The 23,622-nt window shown below is 37.8% G+C and overlaps 2 protein-coding genes across 6 annotated transcripts in view; one reads left to right on the top strand and one right to left on the bottom strand.

The window, feature by feature from the left end:
- The window catches only part of LOC117330875 (serine/threonine-protein kinase WNK-like), a 33,412-nt gene extending 23,828 nt beyond the window's left edge, over positions 1–9,584 (top strand). For 4 of the 5 annotated variants that reach the window (XM_033889428.1, XM_033889426.1, XM_033889427.1 and 1 more), the window contains 3 exons: positions 196–2,394; positions 3,731–3,945; positions 4,380–9,584. In XM_033889428.1, the coding sequence (XP_033745319.1) occupies positions 196–2,394; positions 3,731–3,945; positions 4,380–5,436 (3,471 nt within the window). In that variant the 3' untranslated portion in view covers positions 5,437–9,584. The remainder of the gene's footprint in view (positions 1–195; positions 2,395–3,730; positions 3,946–4,379) is intronic. The other variant, XM_033889429.1, reaches the window with a different exon arrangement.
- Positions 9,585–13,402: 3,818 nt separating this feature from the next.
- LOC117330874 (tRNA-dihydrouridine(20a/20b) synthase [NAD(P)+]-like) lies at positions 13,403–23,540 on the bottom strand. The gene is given in 9 exon segments (XM_033889424.1): positions 13,403–13,752; positions 14,247–14,332; positions 15,600–15,672; positions 15,674–15,809; positions 16,845–16,985; positions 17,826–17,867; positions 18,998–19,073; positions 21,266–21,387; positions 23,170–23,540. Coding segments are annotated over 9 exon segments (948 nt in total). The 5' UTR covers positions 23,274–23,540; the 3' UTR covers positions 13,403–13,584.
- Between the last annotated feature and the right edge of the window lie 82 nt (positions 23,541–23,622).

The following is a 23,622-nucleotide window of genomic DNA, read 5'->3' as shown; positions in this document are numbered from 1 at the left end:
ACTTAGGGCCCCCATTCCTTAGAAATAAATAATTCTTTCCATTGTTATTATTCGAAGTTCTGTTCGTGGGGTGGTACTCCTGCCATTGGGCATTGGAATTCTGTAGATAGATAACTGAAATTGCATGGGGTTTCTCAATACATAAAATGTTTATATAAGTGTTATGAAATTAAAACAATGTCATTGTCTTTTCAGAAACTGTTTGATGGTGATCTGGAGCAGACGTCGGATGATGGTCGATCAGAGGTTGGAGTTCATGTGATAACGGAGAGGAAACAGGACGAGGCAACCGGAACTGAGGAGTCACGAGTGGTGGAGAGTAAAAATAGAAGCTTCATTGTGAGCAGAGTTCCAGAAAAGACTGTGTTAGATTCCAAAATTTCTGAGGATGATGGAGGAGAATGGGACAATTATGTGTCGCCGGAAAATACACAGAAGTCTTTGCCATCATCCAGTACTACAACAGTGAACCATTATCCTGTCGAGGGTGATGGCTCAGCACTTTCAGATTCAGAAAAGTCATTAAAGGGATCATCAAAGGTTCCTGTGGACATAAGTGATTTGAATGAAAAACTTAACCAACTTACACAGAAATCAGCCCCAGGTCAAGGTGTAGGTTCTCTTCAGTTACCGGAGGGGACTCCATTCCCGACACCAACAACAGGAAGCGGGGCCGCTCCAACCCCTGTCGGTGACACACACGGTAGTATGGTGGACCTCCAAAACCAGGGGAAACCGCAACAGTCGGATCAACAACCTAAATCTGTTCAAACTTCACAGGCACAGCTACCACAACAAATTCCACAGAGTGTGTCGGGGGCAACAGTGCAATCACAGCCTCAGCCTTCTATAGATGCGACAGGTCTGTCTGGATTTCAGCAGCAATTCCAAGGGCAGGGCCAGCCTTCCCAGGGTGTCTCTCAAGCAGTGCCACAACAGTTTATGGCCCAGGGTCAGAATCTGGACTCCAGTGTTGGTAATATACCACAGCAGCAACAGATGTTTGCACAGTACCCAGGGATGATGATGCCCGCTCCACCACTGTATTCCGCAGATCCATACATGTTGCAGATGCAGTTCTATAATCAACAGGTTTTACAGCAAATGGCCTGGAGACAAATGCAACAACAACAACAACAAACGCAAGTGCAGCAGCCTAATGCGCAGTCGATGAATCAGTTTGGACCACAGATGTTTATGCCCCCGGTTTTTATGCCACCAGGGCAGATGGGATTTTATCCTCAGATGCAGACGACGCCAGCTCAACAAGCACCTGGTCAACAGCAGCCATTGCCTCCACTTCAGACTGATGGTGGTGCACCTATGGGTGATTCTAAGCCAACGTCACCGTCACAAAGTAGGAAAAGGCTTGACCAGGTCGAAGGAGCAGATCTCCCCTCTCCAATGCCAAAGAAAGGGGAGTACAGCATTAAGAGTCTGGAGGAAGGGTTGAAAAAGATACACGGCAGAAGTAAGGAGAAGGATTCACTTGGTGCTAATGGGCAAGATGGCCAGAAACAGGGACTAGATGTTGGAACTGATACTTCTCATTCTCAGATAGACCAGCTGTCAGATGATGGTAGTGTAGGTGATGTTAAGGAGGACGGAGATCCAGGCTTGGTGTCTAAACACACTGAACCTGTTAAATCATCGAGGTTTAGTGTTAGTAAAGTGAATGAGGATTCATTAACTAAGCAGGACCTGGATGTTCCTGATGGTGCAGACACAACGAAACCTGAACAAAGCGATGATGTGGAAGTGAAAGCAACATTAGAAAACATACTGAAAAACGTTGCAAATGATGATGTGAGAATGAGATCTAGTTCAACAGACACTCCAAAAAGTCACAGGAGAAGTCGTTTTCTCGTAACTAAAGTTTCAGAGGAAAAGAAGAGAGAAGCATCATCACAGTCATTGACTGAGGTGGTGGGTGATACTGAGGCTGATGGTGGTGGGGCTTCTAGTATTAAAGGTCCTTCTGGTTCTAGCCAACTTAATATCTCTGACCTAGTAAGTAATCAGAAAAAATGCATGAAATATTTTGTTGGGGATGGTGGTATGGTGTCTACTTTTCCTGCATGTGTTAATGTTAGGCAATATTCAAAACAGCATTATCCTTTACGACGTCGAATCAAATCAACAGGCAGTTTTGATCTGTCATATATTAACTGCCCTGAGTGTGGTAATGCCAGCGATCCTGCTTTTGGTCACCACGAGCATAAGGAGGCGAAAGATGCCAAGTTACCCAGGCAGAAGCTGGAATTGGACGTTCCCCTTTCAGAGGATAATTCTAGTCGTGGGATGGGTCCCAAATTAGAGAGTGTAGATAGTGGTATTCAAACCTCACCAGCGTTGCTCAATGTGTTGCCACGGTTATCGTCGAGCAAATTCAAGGTACTTTTAAACTTAATTCAAAAACCACATGTACTCCAGAGGGTGTTAGTGCTGCTAGTCTTATATAGAACACCTATACTCCCTAATAACGCTCAACTAACATGTCTTTGTAAGTAATGTTCCTTTTGATCACAAGGGAAACTTTTTCACTTCACAACAGACTGTGCTGAAATCTGTGAAGCTAATGCATGCAGATATTCTGATCATAAATCTTTAATTAAATCCTTATTTAGTTATTATGGATGTGTGATTGAGTTTGGTTCTTATAGAAAACACTTATCCTCAAGGTTTTATTGTTGAATAGATAATTTTATACATGCCTCACTTGACTTAAACAAAATGAAATATAAACAAAATTTTGGAGGTTGAGGGGAACATTTTTACCAAATTTATGTAGAATTAATCTCGTTTTAATTCTGCATTTGTAAAATAAAGCTACATCCATTGTTAAACCTAAATCAGCAACTTTGTTTGCATATCATAGATGTATCACAATTAATCAACAACTTGGTATATATGATAGTAGATGTAAACAACAGACCCAAGTTCATTCATCCAGTTCATCAAATCTAGCACTGCAGGTTCTAATTGACTGTATATACTGGGTAGTTTGGGGCCTAAATGTGTGATATTAACCTTTTTAAAGTTAAATTTCACATTGAACTTAGATTCACTTTTAAATATAACAGTGTTGTTGTAACTAAAATCCACTCTAACCTTTTCATATCACAACACAAATGTCCATAATCTACACAACATGCTATAAACTTTAATTTCTTTATTATTCTATGTAAGAAATCAGTATTATATATATGGCAGTATTTAAATTTGCTTCCAGAGTTGTATTGATCCCCTTTCAGAACGAAGTTCTGTTGATAATGAAGTCGAGGATTTGTTTATATTTGTAGACTCCGTTCCAATTATTTTTTTTCGTTTAATACACTTTTCTTTTCCATATTACCAAATAATTTTTTGGCATTTTTGTTTCATTTGCATAAGCTAGCTAATTTTTCATTCAGTTCTTTTTAAACCTTGTTCATGAGTTGTCCATCGAATCTGGTTGTACAGTACATGTTACTATATAATGAAGTGTACAAATAATGGATAACCACAGGTTGTCAAGCTAGCATTTGGCTTTTTCTTTGTGCATGAAAAAGGAAGTTCTGTTAAGTTTCCTTTAATAGTAAATTATGCTATTCTGATTTTGCTTTGATGTAAATATTGTACCTGATCAGATTTTATTTTGCTTAATTACTTCTGCTTTATATTTCTTGCTATTGTTGGGATGTGATGTTTTTTGTCGATCTTTTATTGAATGTCAATGTTGTTTTGTCAGGAGCAGGATGGGGACCAGAAAGGCATGTCCGCCACTGGAGACTTTAAAGAAGACACTGAGGAAGATGCCACAGAAAAAGAGTTCTTGGAAGATGTAGTTGAAGATTCTACGGATGAAAAGACACCAATTCAGACAGAGACAACACAGAAGCAATTAAAAGATGATTCCTATCAACATTTAGTCAAAGATCCGGAGTATAATACCATGATGTTGAGGTAATCATGAATTCACATTACTTTCCATATTTTTCTGCAATTACTGTAATTTGTATTGTATAACCTGACTTATGTATCCATGTGGTTGATGGTTAAAGACATTAGCTGTATAAGAGACTTCTACATTAAAAACTGCTGTGTATTGGAGTCAGTGAGTTATATATAATTAATTCATGTGCGGTAATAGTGATGCACCATACACAAGGTTTTGAAGAGAATGTGATAAACTCTCAGGAACATGCTGTTAGAGGATATAACTTTTGTAAAGTCCACAGCCTTAATCAAGAATTTACAACGATTTCCATTTTTTAAACTTTAATAATGATAATGACAGCATGTTCCAGTTTATTGATTTAACACATTTTTATGAGACATTTCATTTTCATTTTAAACTTGGATGATGCGTATATGTAAGTTTTGTTTCTAAATTCCAGGCAACGAGAAGAAATGACTGAACTTCAAGATAGGATGACACAACTTAATAAAAGGCATGACGATGAACTGAAAGATTTCATGAAAGCTAAAGGATATAAGTTTAAATTTATGATTCCTCCGCCTCCGCCTCCACCACCCCCGCCTCTGCCAGGCATGGGCCGATGTGGTAATGGAAACATGCTTAGTCCCTTAAATTTTGCTACGCTTCCAAATCCTCTTGCAACTCAGCTGGTGACGACATGTTCCTCTGTGTCTTCTTCAGGAGGTGTACCCTCGTCTTCAAAATTCTCAATGAGTGCTCAGAAATCAAAACCAAAGGTGGCGGTGGATGATCCAAAATCTTCCAAGGATAGTCAAAATGTGCAATCTGATAACAAACAGCCGGTGGCTTGTAGTGACAAATCTTTAGGTGATGACACCAGTAAGTCGCAACAGTTATCTTCAAATTCTTCTACACAACAAGTAGATGCAGACTGTCTCGTCAATAGAACAGATTCGTTAGAGAGTGGGGAAAGTTCGGACCAAAAACTAGATGGTTCTGACGGCGTTAAAAACACTGTGTTTAGTTCGGAAGAAGGAGAAGAATGTGACACAAAACTGAATTCCAGTACTTCTGTGAGTAGGAAAACGAGTACAGACATGTCTTCATATCCTGGAGGCACCTTTGGGGGCAGTTTACAGCCAAAGCAACAAAACTTTTCACAGCTGTCTGCACACCAACTACAATTTCTGTATCAGCAACAACAACAACAACAACACCAGCAACAACAACAACAACAGTACCAGCAACAGCCGTTCTTTTATAGCCCAAGCTTTCAGTTTTCAGGAGGAGGCCAGATACTTCCTACTTCTGTCCAAACGCAAGTGCCTAGCAATTTTCCTCAAGGGAGTTCGCTATACCTGCCCTCCTCAAGCTTTATGCCAATGGGATTTAATCAACTACAGAGCAATCCTTACAGTCAGTACCCCCCTCTCCTACCCAACATGAACTACACCACAACACAGAGCGCCACAACCCAGTCTGTGCCTGCACAGGCCAAGGACTCCACCAGTTAACTCATTCTTTGCCAAAGGTCTTTCATATGTTAGTGTTTTATGCACCTAGCTACAATATCAGATAACTTACATTCATTCAAAACAGACTTGACAAAATAATGAAATTATTGACGTTAGTCTGTCTCTGGTGAAAAGGGAACAAAATGGCTCTTCAAGGGCCATGTAACAAAAAAGTATTATTATGACTATATTTGTATTTTGCATATATGTATATCCAACCAGGAAATCGTATATAATCAAACCATTATGTCACTTATCTACCTGATGCAGGGTGTATTGTTTTCTTAAGTGGTTGAATGCGAGTATGTTTAATGATTTTCCGATGTATCAGTTAACGTTTCATTGGGTTTTTATTATTCGTTATGGGTAAAATGAAACAAAAATGACAATCTGAATGTTATTTAAAATGTTTAATGGGGATATTGGATTTGTCTGAGTACATACAACACAAGAGTTTTTGACTTGAAAAGGTGGAGAAGGAATTTTTAAGATGAGATGCATTAAAAGAACTTCCATTAAGGATATATTGTGCATTTTCATCTTGGTAACTTTTTTGGGTCTAGATTAAATTGCTACAGAAGAAAAGTATGGCGTGTAGATATTTTGAATTTGATTAGTATTAATTGATAAGGGAAATAGAAATCCAGAGCATGACGCCAGTGTTTGATATTTAATGGTAAACAGTCTAAATGTAGTGTGGTTCCTTATTACAGGGGAATCCATCAATTAAAAGGATCTTTTGTTTGACAAATATATATTAGGATATTGCACACTGTTTCTGCAGAATTCAAAACAAAGCTTTAACTTGTGAAAAAACACATCAAAATGCTTAATACGATAACTAGCATAACTTTCTGTGATAATGTCTACGTGCCATGCATTGCGATAAGAGAAAAGTTTGAAAAAGGCACTGATCAATGTAAATAAGAGTTTTTCCCTTTTATTCGGCATTCTTTAAAGTGATCATTCAAATGCCTAAGAATATTCGGTTTGAAACAGTCTTGCCTAAGAATATACGGTTTGAAACAGTCTTGTGATTATTAAAATAAGTTGTCATATTTTTGTCATACCCTTTAATTTCTTTTCCACATCTGTGTAACAGAAGATTTCTATAGGATGATTTGTTTGAATCTTAAACAAGTTCTGTATAAGGTATTATCTGATTCTCTTACATGTGTTTTGTCCACTAATCATTCCTGAAATCTGAAAACGAAGCACAATATTTACATGAAACTTTGATTGATCAATTCATTATGCACTGGGATATCACCTAATTATAAAGCAAGCTTGCATTGACACCTATTAATTGCTATAAAGGAGAAATGTTCACCAACACTATTTTTAGACTCCAGTGCTGTACATAATGTGCATGCTACTTGCATTTTTTTTTGACTGCAGAATTTAACATTAGCCATCAAGTCATCCAATGATATCTTGCAAATAATAATAAAAAATAATGATAACGATGAAAATCATTGTATGTTGTTAATTGTTTGATGAAAAATGCAAAGTGCGTGCTTGTGTCCAATATGACTGGTAGTTTGGAAAGATAACTTTGATTAGTGGTGATACGATTCGTGATATACTTTAATAACATTGCCAAGGTGGTTGACTGAAATTGTTCAGTATTATTAGATAATGTAATTTGTCAAAATTTATTTTATATATATGCATTTGAATTCTGCATTTTTTGTGTAATTCACAAAATACATTAATGTTTCTGTAACTTAAGTACTTTCATTTTTAACACTTGATAAAAGTACTTGAGGTCGTTTCTGGTACCCGATGTTTGAATTACACTTCCCTAAATTAAAATGGTTAGATGTTGTTAAAGCAAGGATATCTGTGTATTATTATGAAATGTAACATTGGCTCCCGAGTCAACTTTCATTTACTCATTTCGTTACTGTTATATACATATTGTTAACTTTGTCAAAAACATCCCGGTAATATAATGGGTTAAGTGGAGTAATTGAATTGTTGCTAGTCCAAATTGTTATATCTAGATCTTTTCCCTTGATCACATCAATACAGGTGTCTTAAATAATGAGGAGAAACTTGTAACCCTGGCAAAAATCTCCTGTGAGTTTGAATTTCAAAACGGGTGTTCGTTTATGATTTGCTAGTTTCAAGTCTCTCAACAGTTTTCGTTCATAATGATTAAGAAGTTTCCTTTCGTCATCTGATAGAATGATTTCATTTCAATATTCCAGCAGAACTTCATGATTACAAAAACGTGATACCTGTGGAGCATTTTATCTCGTCACCTTTCGCTCCTGTCTCTGTTAATTATTAACTGTGGTATCTTCTGTTAAATGTGTTTTCATGGTTCAGTGACTTTGACATGCATAGTTCAACTGTAATAAAATGTTCAGCAATGTTCAGTTTGATGCATACGATCAAGGTGTCAGTGTTTTGTATCAAAACAAATTTTGAGATATATAGTTGATATGGTGTAGTTGATCACTTGTTGAAGAAATCAAGCCGTATTTAAGATTATATGGTTTAATATAACACAATTTTTTTATTTGTTTTCGCAAATGATCTGTTCAATATATAGAATACAGTACATGATCATGGGTTTTCAATACACTTTATATTTATATATTCCAATTGTTTGAATTGACCTACAAAAACAACACAAATATGCTGTGCATTACTAATTATTTACGGCAGAAAAAATTACAACGAGCAGATTTTTCGATGTCAAATTTGAATATGATTTTTTTTTTCTTAATTCAAAATTATGATACTGGAATGAATAAAGAATAATAGGAGCTATAGTGTTGAGACAATTAAATACTATTTTATTGATCAATATTAGAATAAACAACTGGAACAAAATTTCATCAAGCATGTGTACCTGGCATATCATCGGTGTTAGCAATATTATGGGGTCAATATTGAATGTCTGGTTTGATGAATATACAAGATTTATCCTATCTTTACTGTATGTTCTTATCTTTGCCAGAAGGTGTTTTTCTACATTGACAAGAAGGAAATTCAATGATTTGAAGAAGTTTCTGTGTTAAATAGCCTTTTTACTAGTGAATTATTTCCCTGTTACACTCTATTTAGATTCAACCATTTGCTCAAATCTTCAATACTCTTGTATAATTATCTTGACACATTCAGTTAGTGATAAATTATGTACAACTTGTATAATACCAAACTTTCTGGCAATATTTGAATGTTTTGTTTTGGCAGAAATAGATTGTGCAGATCTCTAAGATCTGCTTGCGTGGCTGGTTTTGTCTAGAAATGAATCAAATTTGCTATTTTTGCTATGTTTTTTTCTGGTCTTACTGATTTCTAGGAAGAAACAGCTTTATTATTATGACAGATTAATTTCAATCATTTGGGAATGGAAAAATGCACGCTTGTTAATAGTAACTTCCACCAATTTTTAGAAATAATTTTGGTTTGAAATTTTATATAACGTATGTCTGCTTTCAAATATCCATTCATATTTGGTCTTTGGGTCAATTTTAACTTGAATTTATGTGAATTTATCTTTAAAGATTACAATAGGCCTGATAGTTTTCTGGTGTAGGATTTAATAGTATTCTAAGTTCAAGGTCACTCCAAGGTCATCTTTTAGAGTAAATGTAGTGGACGGGAAGAAATTATTGGCAGACAATTAAGAAGAAAGACTATTGGAATTCAACTAGGATATACATTATATATATGAAGCTTCTAAAATATGTGAAACAATCATTTCAAATAGACAAATAATTAATAATAAAGATTACTTTAGAAGATTTATCTTTTAACAAATTGAAATATTTTTCATTTTCTTAAATGAAGAACTAGTCCAATTGATCATATTTCAATTCGGTGATCTTTTACTGACACCTTTCTCAGCGATATGATGGCACAAAAAGTGCAAAAAAAATGTGCAATTTATGAAACTTGCAAATATTGTATAATATAAATTACTAGTAAAGAGATTTGATGTTGCCCTAGGGAGAAACACGTTTGTCCTGGAGTTTGTATATGTATTTGTGGTAGAGGATAACATCTCTACATGTGATAATTAATAAAATGCTGGAGATTGTAAAGTTTTGTTGCTATGTTATATTTTTTGAATCTTTCATGAACAATGCAAAGGGAAGCTTTTTTGCAGTAAAGAGTGCCAGAAACTTTGATTCATGTCTTTGTTGTTTTTGATCTGCAAAATTATATTGAAAGGAAAGTTTTGAAATTGTGAAGAATTCAAACTTTTTGTTTATTAGACATTGTACAACCTCATGTGAACTTGCAAAATACAGGCACATGGTCAACTCTTAACTAGGGTCTTGTTTGATTAAATGATTAATCTGAACTTTTCAAAATCACAAGGGACTTCTGAATAAAGTGATTCAATTTCCATCAGGATTTACCAGATTCCATCAGTAGATGAGGAATAGCGATAACAAGAATTGTTTACTGGATAGTAGTAGTGAATGGACAGACCATAACGAAAGATGATTTTTAAAAAAAACACTCATTAGATGTTTGGCTAATGAGGGCCAATGATCATGACTTTTGAAGATGTGTACATACTCAGTAGCAAGTATAGTGATACTGTGAGCCAGGGTGGCCATTTTGGCTTTCAGATCAACCTGAAAAATAACACTTGATCTCGTGATCATTTTGGGCAAGTTTGAGCTGAATCCAATTGGTGGAACTAGAGAGGTTCAACTAGAACTGTAGCCAGGATGGCTGACTAATACCCCCGCAATCTGCACGAGTCAATGGTGAATTGGAACTCTTAATTAGAGGCTAACAAAGATAACCCAGTAATATAGTGACCAGTTGCCATAGCAACCCTAATTTTGAGAAAAAAAAGTGGCATGCACATCTACACGTGGTCCTCTATATTTGTGTGAAGTTTCATTGAAATTGGCCCTTCGATTTAAGAGGAGTTGTCCGGACAAACTTAAAGTTATGGTTCTTATCGGAAAACATGTTTATAGTGACCAGTTGCCATTTTGAGAAAAAGAAAATGGCATGCACATCTACACATGATCCTCTATATTTGTGTGAAGTTTCATTGAAATCGGCCCTTCGGTTTAGGAGGAGTTGTCCGGACAAACTTAAAGTTATGGTTCTTATCAGAAAACCTGTTTATAGTGACCAGTTGCCATAGCAACCATAATTTTTAGAAAACGAAAGTGGCACGCACATCTACACATGGTCCTCTATATTTGTGTGAAGTTTCATTGAAATCAGCCCATCAGTTTAGGAGGAGTTGTCCGGACAAACGTGTCTACAGACAGACAGACGGACGGACAACCTGATTCCAGTATACCCCCCTAACTTCGTTGCGGGGGTATAAAAATGAGTTTTTCAAGATGGACATTCCGCCCATATTGAATTACTGACAGACTCTGGAAATAACACTTGGTCAGGACAATCTCATGATCATTTAAAGTTAAGCTGAATCCCACCAGTGGAACTTGAATTTAAAATAGGTGTTGTTCAGGAAAACCATGATTGCACAATCAAGTTACAAAATGGTTGCAGTGTCAAAGTTTTTATGAGGCCGAAAAATAACACTTTGTTGACTCCCCTTCCTTAACATCCCTACCAATTTTTAGCTCAATGGCACCAGTGGAGCTAGGGAAAATATGTTTTTCAAGATGGTGGCAATGGTGGCCATATTGGATATCGGACCAACCTGAAAAATGACAAAGTCTTGGTCAGGACCATATCGGGGATCATTTCAGGTAAGTTTGAGCTGAATCCCACCGATGGAATTTGAGAAGAAGTTTGGAATGTGAAAAATTTACACGGAGGAAGACAATGGATGAAGCTGGATGCTTATGGCTATAGGTCATCCTGACCCTTTAAAATTTGGGACAGGCATTGTTCTAGGACATCTTCATTTCAATGGCTCTAGCCTATCTGTAATGAGGGTTTTCAAATTCTTGTCGGTGGTTTGTATGTCATTTGTTCTATTTTCATTATTATTATTTATTATGATTGGTTTGTATTGGTTTTGCATGCCACTTTTCAAGTTTGATCAGATGTTCAATATGGTTTTGAATCGCAACTTATGTAGTTCGGTTGGCTTTTATTCCAGAACTTCTGTACAGAAATGATATTCATTGGGGAGTATTTTATGTTCTTGAGAATTATGAAGTAGGATGTGTTCAATACTCGTTGATATACAAGGTGGTTGTATTGTTGCCACTGTATCTGTAAAACGGGGGGACTTTAGGTTTACCCTCCGTCCGTCTGTCTGTCTGTCACGCAATAGTTGTCCGGACAACTCCTTCTAAAGTACTACTCTGATTTTAACGAAACTTGGTATACATGATCAGTATAACTTGTAGTTGTGCATCCCACATTTTTTTTTCGAAAAAAAACATTTTTCAAAATGGCCACCGGCTTCTCATTGGTTGAGGCTTGCCTGGACAACTCATCCTAAAGTACTACTCTGATTTTAACGAAACTTGGTATACATGATCAGTATAACCTGTAGTTGTGCATCCCACATTTTTTTTCTTCAAAAAACATTTTTCAAAATGGCCGCCGGCTTCTCATTGGTTGAGGCGTGTCCGGACAACTCCTCCTAAAGTACTACTCTGATTTTAACGAAACTATAGTTAAACAAGAGGCCCATGGGGCCTGTATCGCTCACCTGGTTGGATTTGACCAAATGTCAAAATAATGTTCATGTTCAATTCCTTTTGTTTGTTAACCTCAAACAATGCTATTTATGGTTAAAGCGTGGGGATCCCAACTGCTTTAAAGAAATAATGAAGTCCAGACTCTCTGAGTTTACAACATGCATTTATAACTTTATGACCAGTAGTGATTTAAAGGAATTACCTCTATTTCCCATATGGGGCCCTGCCCCTTTTGCCCCTCGGGGGTTAGAGTCACCATTTATGCAAAATCTGTTCCCCTTCCCCCAAGAATATTTCTTACCAAATTGGGTTCAAATCCATTCATAACTTTATGACTAGTAGCGATTTTAAGGAATTACCTCTATTTCCCCATTAGGCCCCGCCCCTTTGGCCACTTGGGGGTCAGAGTCACCATTTATGCAAAATCTGTTCCCCTTCCCCAAAGGATGTTTCTGACCAAATTGGGTTCAAATCCATTCATAACTTTATGACTAGTAGCGATTTAAAGGAATTGCCTCAATTTCCCCTATTGGGCCCCGCCCCTCAGGCCCCTTGGGGGTCAGAGTCACCATTTATGCAAAATCTGATCCCCTTCCCTGAAGGATGTTTCTGACCAAATCGGGTTCAAATCCATTCATAACTTTATGACTAGTAGCGATTTGAAGGAATTACCTCTATTTCCCCATTAGGCCCCGCCCCTTTGGCCCCTTGGGGGTCAGAGTAACCATTTATGCAAAATCTGTTCCCCTTCCCCAAAGGATGTTTCTGACCAAATCGGGTTCAAATCCATTCATAACTTTATGACTAGTAGCGATTTGAAGGAATTACCTCTATTTCCCCATTAGGCCCCGCCCCTTTGGCCCCTTGAGGGTCAGAGTCACCATTTATGCAAAATCTGTTCCCCTTCCCCAAAGGATGTTTCTGACCAAATTGGGTTCAAATCCATTCATAACTTTATGACTAGTAGCGATTTAAAGGAATTGCATCAATTTCCCCTATTGGGCCCCGCCCCTCAGGCCACTTGGGGGTCAGAGTCACCATTTATGCAAAATCTGATCCCCTTCTGCCAAGGATGTTTCTGACCAAATTTGGTCAAAATCCAATAAGAACTTTTTGACTAGTAGCGATTTGAAGCAAATGTTGACGGAAGGACGACGGACGACGGACGCCGCACCATGGCATAAGCTCATCGGACCTTCGGTCCAGGTGAGCTAAAAATGGGAAATAAATAGGTGCACTCCTAGGTCAGGCAGGGGACTTTGTAATGCTGTTGCAATACTATCCATCCTTGTTCTAAATATATGACTTTACCAGAATATGCTCAGTTGAATTGAAGATTAAGAAATGAAAATGTTTGTATAGTTTTAATGAATATCGCATACAAGAAAAATAATATATTCCCCAATGAGTTCAAAATCAGCTTATTTTGGTCTCTGATCGACTTTATGCAACATCAAATTCTACTTAACGGTATACACACAAGGATTTTTTCAAAGATAAAAAGTTCTGTAATATCCTATATTCCATGGTATCATATACTGATGTCATAGTTGTGATTGAGATAGTCTAGTACTGCTGTTGTACTACACAGAGCGTTGAAAATCCGTCTCTCTGACCGAGGTAAAGCCTTCTCCATCATGTAGATCAGGTGGTTATGAAAACACTGGTAAGGTGTGCCAACAGATATAGCCAACTCCATCTGTAATAGTATTAAACTCAGGTAAGTTTGTGTTTAGTTTACAAGAGGCATTTTCCAAATACAAATCTATAGAAAACACATCTTCGCTTACCAAGGATTACGATCCAGTACCTTTCTCTTGTAGAGAATGGTACTGGACACCTCTGAATAGTGAAGACCAGTTAAACCTTTGACAAGTTAAATTACTTGATTAAAATATTAATATACACTAAAGGCTCATCACTACTAAATTGTGTCAATGTTATGTACTTGATATTGCACATTAGAAAGCTGCCCTTTGTCCAATATTTGGCTCGATGCACAGGGGCTTGGCACAATTTTATAAATCATAGTCTATAATACATATATATATGGACTATCATATATAAAATCGAGCCAAGCCCCTGTTGCTCGATGCAGCTGTAACCTAGCTAAACACATGTATACTGTATATATCTTTGAACTTAAACAGAAGTTTTCTGCCCAATCTTTAACAGAAGAGGAAGGATACCTACCCAATCTTTGATACAAGACAGAGGGGTTGTATCATACCCAGCAAACATGGCAGGGTTCTCCAGCATTCCTCTAGCAGACATCACACCTAAAAGATACGGCAATGACTGCAGTGGATTCTACACATAAATTAACAGATAAACACATCACTTATTGACGATGTTTCACTTCAAAATGACCCTGGCTGTTCATGGATTGACAAACCAAGCAAACGAAAAAACAAACATCTTGCAGGTCATTATAAACGCCAACAAATGCAATTTTTCACAGCCCTTTGATAAGTCTGTTCCCTTCTTTGTGTCAGAGGTTAAAGGTCGGCCCCCTACTTTGTGTCAGAGGGTATAGGTTGGCCCCTACATTGAGTAAGAGGTTAAAGGTCGGCCCCCTACTTTGTGTCAGAAGTTATAGGTCGGCCCCCTACTTTGTGTCAGAGGGTATAGGTTGGCCCCTAATTTGTGTCAGAGGTTATAGGTCGGCCCCCTACTTTGTGTCAGAGGTTATATGTTGGCCCCTACTTTAAGTCAGAGTTTATAGGTTGGCCCCCTACTTTGTGTCAGAGGTTATATGTTGGCCCCTACTTTGAGTCAGAGGTTATAGGTTGGCCCCCTACTTTGTGTCAGAGGTTAAAGTTCAGCCCCCTACTTTGTGTCAGAGGTTATAGGTCGGCCCCCTACTTTGTGTCAGAGGTTATTGGTCGGCCCCCTACTTTGTGTCAGAGGTTATAGGTCGGCCCCCTACTTTGTGTCAGAGGTTATATGTTGGCCCCTACTTTGAGTCAGAGGTTATAGGTCGGCCCCCTACTTTGTGTCAGAGGTTATAGGTCGGCCCCCTACTTTGTGTCAGAGGTTAAAAGTCGGCCCCCTACTTTGTGTCAGATGTTATAGGTTGACCCCCTACTTTGTGTCAGATGTTATAGGTCGGCCCCCTACTTTGTGTCAGAGGTTAAAGGTCGGCCCCCTACTTTGTGTCAGAGGTTATAGGTCGGCCCCCTACTTTGTGTCAGAAGTTATAGGTCGGCCTCCTACTTTGTGTCAGAGATTATAGGTCGGCCCCCTACTTTGTGTCAGAGGTTATAGGTTGACCCCTACTTTGAGTCAGTTTTGTGTTAACCCCCTAGGCTTATCGCAGGTTGAACCCAATAATGCACCTCACTCCAGTTCATCTTTATTTTACTTAAATTTTCTCCATAGGAAAGCAGTATTTTATTTAAGGATAAATATGTTGGAATTTTTAAAAACAATCTTACATGCTTTCCTATTGAAAATTTTAAAATTAGGAACCTTGATGACACTTGACTAATAAAATGATTTATTGTTATCAAAAAAAACCAATATGATATCATGGCAAAGTCTAACCATCTATTCCAGTGTGTTCCCTGACCATATGGCAATCCTCGAGAGATTTGATGTCACCATTAGCAACGACAGGGTATAGTGACATTTTCCTTAATGAGTTTGATGGCATCCAGGTTGACTGGCTGAGAGCGTTGTGATGGTGTACGCCCATGGACAGTTATCCATGACGCTCCAGCCTTCTCCGCTCTCTGACACAGCTCCACTGTTTCTCTGGGAAATACAAACCTATCGATATCATGGCTGCTTTCATTCATTCAAAGTCCAAACTGATTAAGATGATTAGACCAGAGTTGTTCATTTATGAAATAAGGATGGACCTGTGTTCTGTTTCTTTAGACAAGATTTGACATAGAATTTTAGGGCCTGTATTAAATATCTCCAGGTCTGTCAAGATTTATGCTTGAAATGTTACATTAAACAAGAGGCCCAGGGGCCTTAGTGGTCACCTTAGTTCTAAGATGTACATTGATTGATGGTGTTTTTGCTTTTCAACCAACGTCTAACACATCTGACCTGTGACTTGGAACAAAGATCAAGGTCATTCATTAAAACAAACTTTGTGGCCCTATATCCCAGTGTGCTGCTGGACCAATATCATGACCGTAGGACTTTTGGTTATTGAGAAGAAGTCATTTAAATATTTTAACATATTTGACCCGTGCATTCATGAAAGTAAGTCAAGGTCATTCATTTGAACAAACTTGGTAGCCCTTCATCCCAGTATGCTACTGGCCCTATATCATGACCCTGAGACTCTTGGTTTTAGAGAAGAAGTCAAAAATGTGAATTGTTTACGGCTGGATGACGCACGGCGACGGACAAAAGGTGATTGCAATAAATCATTTAAGAATTCTTCTCAGACGACTTAAAAATTGAATTGCTGCCTTAACCAACAGGCCCTAGCAATGGTACATTGTTTGTATAAAGTTATCAATTTGATCAGATTCTGTAATTTTCAGGATGTTAACAACAGATACATTGGCTGTTAGTAAAATATACAATATGCAGTATAACCTGTCTAAATTGGATGCTTTAGGAACACATTTTTGGGCCCTTTTGTAAAGTTTTAGAGAATAATAAGGTTTCAGATAGATTGGAAAGGTTTTTTAAATTAAACTTACTATAATTAAGGGACATGCAGAGACAAAAACTAAAACTGGAAACGACAGGTTATGCTTAACATCCAAGATAAAATCAATCACACATATACAAACTGTAGAAAATGACGTTCTTAAAGAAGTTTACCTTTCATTTTCTCTGAGTCTTATCTTGACCGAGACAGAGAAATCGTCGCGACTGACACGTCCCCTAGTCTGAGCCACCATGTCTTTAACAAGCTCTGGCTTCTTTATCAAATAAGATCCATAACCCTCTTGCATGGCCCATCTGTAGAAGTCAAACATACACAATCACATTCATGTAATATTAAATTCTACATGACTGCATATTCTAAAAATAATAATATATCTGTTCATCTCAAAATATCCTTTCATCAGCTTCAGATATTAATTGATCGAATTTTTTGAAGACGATGTGCTGTGATATTCTGGTCCTATCACTGTTACTTGTTCTGGCTGGAATGAAACAGATCAAAGTCGTTCAGTACAAATGGAATAGGAAGGAGTAATGAAAACAAGAAATATCTTTAAAAAAGATAAACGGCATAGTTTTAACGCTGGTGGTTCTAATATAAAACTGCTGGTGAAATAAATGAATGAACTAATGTGTTTCAGTACAGAAAACAAAATTATATCAGTTTGAATCATGAATCAGGAATATAATTTTATTAATGTGTCATTTGAAAAGATTCACCCACTTATTCAGCTTGCATTCAATATTAATTTGTTTCGTTTTTAACTGCATATCTGTATTTTGCATTGACCGCTACATTGACCAATCACATTCTTCATCTTGACCAGTAATGCCACCTGTCGCGTCATATCCGGGCCAAAAGAAAATTATACGGCTATGCTGAAAAATAGCCTGCTTGCACTGGGGCTGGAACTGGCGACCTCTCACTCGTAGAGTGGCCATCTTACTGCTAGACTAAAGGGAAGCTCTTGCTAGCCTATGGTAGTAAGGTGGTCTTAAGCTCTCAACTTACACCAATTGTAGAAAATATGGGTTGTATTGGCGAAATTGAAGCAATACTATACTATTTTTAAAAGCTTGTCCATTCTGTATGAAATGAAATAAAATTTGTGTTCCATGGGAGATAACTCTTACCTTTGTGGACATCCACAGTTTAAGTCCACCCCGTCTGCATATCTGTAAAATTCAACAACGGATTTATTTGAAATACTCTGGAAATGTTTTTGTAACTCAAAGATGTATTCAATTATTTGATGCTCATTTGTATGGAAAGCCTGTACAATATGCTTTTAATGCTAAATGTGAAATGCTAAATGTAAAATGCTGAATGTAAAATGCTGAATGTGAAATGCTAAATGTGAAATGCTGAATGTGAAATGCTGAATGTGAAATGCTAAATGTCAAATGCTAAATGCTAAATGTAAAATGCTAAATGTAAAATGCTAAATGTAAAATGCTAAATGCTGTACTTATATACTATAAAATGTCATTAATGAAGAAAAATGCTCCTTTTCCTTCATGGATAATCACTATAAAAAGCATCCATGGTTTGTTCCAAAGCCAAAAAGTTCCAATTTTACAGAAAATCTAAAGCAGCATTTTAACTTACCATGGCCTATTGTGAGCATATATTATGAAGTATTTCGCATTAACCTCCAGCATTTTGGCTTAATGCCTCATGCAAAATATGTGACATATTTTATAGACCTAAATAGCGAAATTGACTTTGAAGAAATAATGGATGCTTTGTTTACAGTATCTTTTTTAGTTGACTATCCTAAATTCATAAAGGAATGTTTCTCATTAAGCATGTCATACTTGCTTCCATGCATTAGTAATAATACAGGTGCATGTATTCATCAGATTACCAAATCCCTGTTTGAATCTCTTGCATTTACCCTCTCCTGTCATGTCTGTCTTTATTAGTCCCCTGCCGTTTGAAAAACGGGGGCGACTATAGGTTTACCCTCCGTCCGTCTGTCACGCAATAGTTGTACGGACAACTCCTCCTAAAGTACTACTCCGATCTTAACGAAACTTGGTATACATAATCAGTATAACATGAAGTTGTGCATCCCACATTCGTTTTTTTCTCGAAAAACCATTTTTCAAAAAAAAAAAATGGGAAATGCATAGGTGCACTTCTAGCTCAGACAGGGGACTTTGTATTGCTGTTGCAATACTATTCATCCTTGTTTAGAATGCATCAGATCTTTAAATGTGTCTAAAACATTATGAACAGTATGCTTTTTTATGACAAATGGAATGTGAGTTTTACCGATTGTTTTTTATTTAAATGACCTTACGGTGCTATGATTTCTGCTGCGTCTGCCAGATCCTTCGCATTATTGGCTGCAAATTGTACTACCAGTGGACGGTCCTCTATCAAATAAAAAACAAACATTCCTGTCAAGTTCTTTTACAAGTCAGTGACGAACACTTATGGTTAGTTTTGGGCAATTTTAAGGGTTCTTGGCTACAGCAAAATGAACTCAATTAAGTTCTGCAATATTCTGAGATTCATGGTTATGGGCACAATGTAATGTTGTTAAGGGTTTTAACTTAATAAAATAATTCAATTAACTTATTCTCAGTCTCACTTAACATATTTGCCCAATTTCTCTGTCACCCCAAGGATATGGTTTCTCTGTCACCCCAAGAATATGGTTTCTCTGTCAAACCAAAGATTTGATTTCTCTGTCACCCCAAGGATATGGTTTCTCTGTCACCCCAATGATATGGTTTCTCTGTCACCCCATGGATATGGTTTCTTTGTCACCCCATGGATATGGTTTCTCTGTCACCCCAAGGATGTGATTTCTCTGTCACCCCAAGGATGTGATTTCTCTGTCACCCCAAGGATGTGATTTCTCTGTCACCCCAAGGATATGGTTTCTCTGTCACCCCAAGAATATGGTTTCTCTGTCACCCCAAGGATGTGATTTCTCTGTCACCCCAAGGATATGGTTTCTCTGTCACCCCAAGAATATGGTTTCTTTGTCACCCCATGGATATGGTTTCTCTGTCATCCCAATGATATGGTTTCTCTGTCACCCCATGGATATGGTTTCTTTGTCACCCCATGGATATGGTTTCTCTGTCACCCCAAGGATATGGTTTCTCTGTCACCCCAATGATATGGTTTCTCTGTCATCCCAATGATATGGTTTCTCTGTCACCCCATGGATATGGTTTCTTTGTCACCCCATGGATATGGTTTTCTGTCACCCCAAGGATATGGTTTCTCTGTCACCCCAATGATATGGTTTCTCTGTCACCCCATGGATATGGTTTCTTTGTCACCCCATGGATATGGTTTCTCTGTCACCCCAAGGATGTGATTTCTCTGTCACCCCAAGGATGTGATTTCTCTGTCACCCCAAGGATGTGATTTCTCTGTCACCCCAAGGATATGGTTTCTCTGTCACCCCAAGAATATGGTTTCTCTGTCACCCCAAGGATGTGATTTCTCTGTCACCCCAAGGATATGGTTTCTCTGTCACCCCAAGAATATGGTTTCTTTGTCACCCCATGGATATGGTTTCTCTGTCATCCCAATGATATGGTTTCTCTGTCACCCCATGGATATGGTTTCTTTGTCACCCCATGGATATGGTTTCTCTGTCACCCCAAGGATATGGTTTCTCTGTCACCCCAATGATATGGTTTCTCTGTCATCCAAATGATATGGTTTCTCTGTCACCCCATGGATATGGTTTCTTTGTCACCCCATGGATATGGTTTTCTGTCACCCCAAGGATATGGTTTCTCTGTCACCCCAAGGATGTGATTTCTCTGTCACCCAAGGATATGGTTTCTCTGTCACCCCATGGATATGGTTTATCTGTCACCCAAGGATGTGGTTTCTCTGTCAACCCAAAGAGTGATTTCTCAGTCACCCCAAGGATATGGTTTCTTTGTCACCCCAAGGATATGGTTTCTTTGTCACCCCAAGGATATGGTTTCTCTGTCACCCCAAGAATATGGTTTCTCTGTCACCCTAAAGATATGGTTTCTCAAAAAATAAATATCAGAGAAATAGTATTAGTAAATTTCAACTGCCAAAATTCAACATAGCCTCCTGTTATACATGGCCATTTTGTTTATTTCATCAGTCCAACAACTAGGAACCTTGGGGAATACACAAATGTAATTTGCAAAAGAACCATGGAATATTTCCTGGTGAAATTTCTCAAAATTGAAGGAATCATGGGAACCTACATGAAAAGAAAGATTCATGATGAGCTTTCAAAACTTTCAAAATAAAAAACCCAGTCATTTTGTTGTCTGATATACACGTCTTAAATTGAACATGCACAACTAGGGACCAAAGCAAACCTACATGAGCTCCTTCTGGCACTTGTCAAAAAATAGTGATAACAAGGATTGTTTATGAACAGCCACCAGAATCTGATGGCCAGGAGGAAGATGGACAGATTGAAGATGGAAAACAGTCTAAGTGTGATTTGAACTTCCTACCATCTGATGATGGGGACTAAAAATTTACAAGCCACTCGACATTTGACACACTTCTTTTCAAAATAGTGAGATTTGCCCTGTCTAATATTTCTTACCTTTACATGTAGTAAATTCACTGTCTCTTGCCTTCACCGACTTTATAAAGGACTCTGATATAATCATGGGTGTGAAAGCTAAATCACAGCCATACTTTCTCACAAGCATACGGAATGCTAATCTGCAACATAACAATATTATTTAAATCATAAAAATGTACATTACCCAGTAATTATTTTCTGTAATTTTACAAAAACCATAAATCTTATTTATTTTCAACAATTATGAAATAAGTTATATCAACTTATACTAATCATTGCCCCAGATGGAAGCGAGTGAGGGTCTTATAATGAGAAGAAAGCTGAGTATCCAGAGAGAATTAGGTAGGTAATTATAACCCTTTACCTTTTCACGTCTAATTACAAAATGGTTAACATGGTTTGATTTTGTAATATTTAATGTCAGCTATCATTTCAGGATTACCTCCCCTGTGTGCGAAATGCATGTGTGTAGTGAATGTGCATGTTATGTTCATGTTTTGTCTCCTTATGTGCAAAACTGACGCCGACTTTATATAGTGTTAATAAAGAAGTATACAAGGTGAATCTGATGGGGGTCTTGGTCGTATAGGCAGCACACAAGACCTGTTACATACACATGGGGTTACGAGTTAAACTGTTCCTGGTAGAATGAGAACCAAATAAGATGAGATCTAGTTCCACACCGTATTATTTTGCAGCAACAATGTGTACAGATATCTTCAATATACTCTCCGATTCCACTGGCTTCCTGTTTAAATTGGCACTCTAGTTTGACTTTTCTGGCTCTACTGGCTCTCTAGATCTGGCTATAATACACAAGAGAGGCTCCCTTGCCCTACCAGTACCTTTCTCTTTACCTGGGTCTCCCAGCAGGGCCTTGACCTTGGTCCTTACCAGCTGGGTCTCCGTTTATAGATAATAGGGTCTCTATAGCTATTACTTGGTCTTCTTTACTCTACCAGAGTCTCACCTAGCCAGCAGCTCTACCTGGGTCCTAACCAGTGTCTCCCCTTATAGCTAGCAGGGTCTCCTAGACTCTACCTGGGTCTCCCAGCAGGGCCTTGACCTTGGTCCTTACCAGCTGGGTCACTGTTTATAGATAACAGGGTCTCTATAGCTATACCCTGGTCTTCTTTACTTTACCAGAGTCTCACCTGGCCAGCAGGGTCTCTTAGACTCTACCTGGATCCTTACCAGTGTCTCCCCTAACAGCCAGCAGGGTCTCTTATACTCTACCTGGGTCCTTACCAGTGTCTCTCCTAACAGCCAGCAGGGTCTCTACCTGGGTCCTTACCAGTGTCTCCAATTTCAGCCCAAGCAGGGTCTCTATCCAGGTTTTACAGTACACACCTCCCTAACCAGGTCATGTTTTATATTAGCTACTGTTGCAGTGGAAAAGCATTTGACACTTTGGTTACTTTTGGAAAAGTAGTTAAAAGTATCAAATACTCTTCCACTACAACAATAGCCTCTGTTGTTTCCATTTATATGCCTTATCTGTCTGTTCTAGATCTTTCACTTTGTCTGTCTGTTCTGCTATCTTCTACCTTATATGTTAGCCCGAGTTTCCTCTGGCCCTGATACCAAACATAGTGTCAGGGCTAGCTGTGATAGCGTAGCTCTGGACGATGGACGGACAATTTCTGACAGATGGTCGTCGTCAGAGGGCAGTGTAGGCAGGGTATGAATATTCGTTCTATGTCAAGGCCAGTGGAAACTCAGGCTACCTAATGTCTGCTCTACTATCTAACTTCCTTATAAGACACAGAAGTGTCCTTATAAGGTATGATATCAATATTGAAACGAGCAGGTAAAATACCACCAGATAATTAAAAATGTAAGCAACAAGGATATGTTATACTAACTGAAAACAATTACAATATAAACTAGTAAAAATTAAATACTACATATAGTCGACTTACTTTGAATATCGGACCATTGGAGCACATATTTTCACGGGTTTTTCTTGTACTTCAAATAGTTCTAACGGCTTCTTCCAGACATGAAGTTCACCTTCCGACGTCATGCTGAATGAACTTTTAACATCACATCAAACTATCAAACAAAATTCAAGAAAACACTAAATCTTCTGTCTCTGCAAAGATCTTCAAATTAAATCATGTTTTCCTTGACGATTTCATCGTTAAATAAAAAATAAGCTAACAATGAAATACAGTTTGATTAAGTACATCTAGTTATGGGTAACTCCTCTTTTGTATAGTTGTAGTCTGGTAAGAAATTAAGAATAAGTATCTGTGTTCAGATGTCAACCAGCTGCACGTGGCTTTCAAAACGGAAGTAAACAAATGTTTATGGTGTTAACATAAGATTAGTTTCGTAAAAAAAACTTACTTTTGTTTAATTTTTGTAACATT

Source organism: Pecten maximus, chromosome 7 (assembly GCF_902652985.1).
Source record: "Pecten maximus chromosome 7, xPecMax1.1, whole genome shotgun sequence".
NCBI lineage: Eukaryota > Metazoa > Mollusca > Bivalvia > Pectinida > Pectinidae > Pecten > Pecten maximus.
Note: the sequence above shows the minus strand (reverse complement) of the source record. Positions and strands in the feature narration are given on the sequence as shown.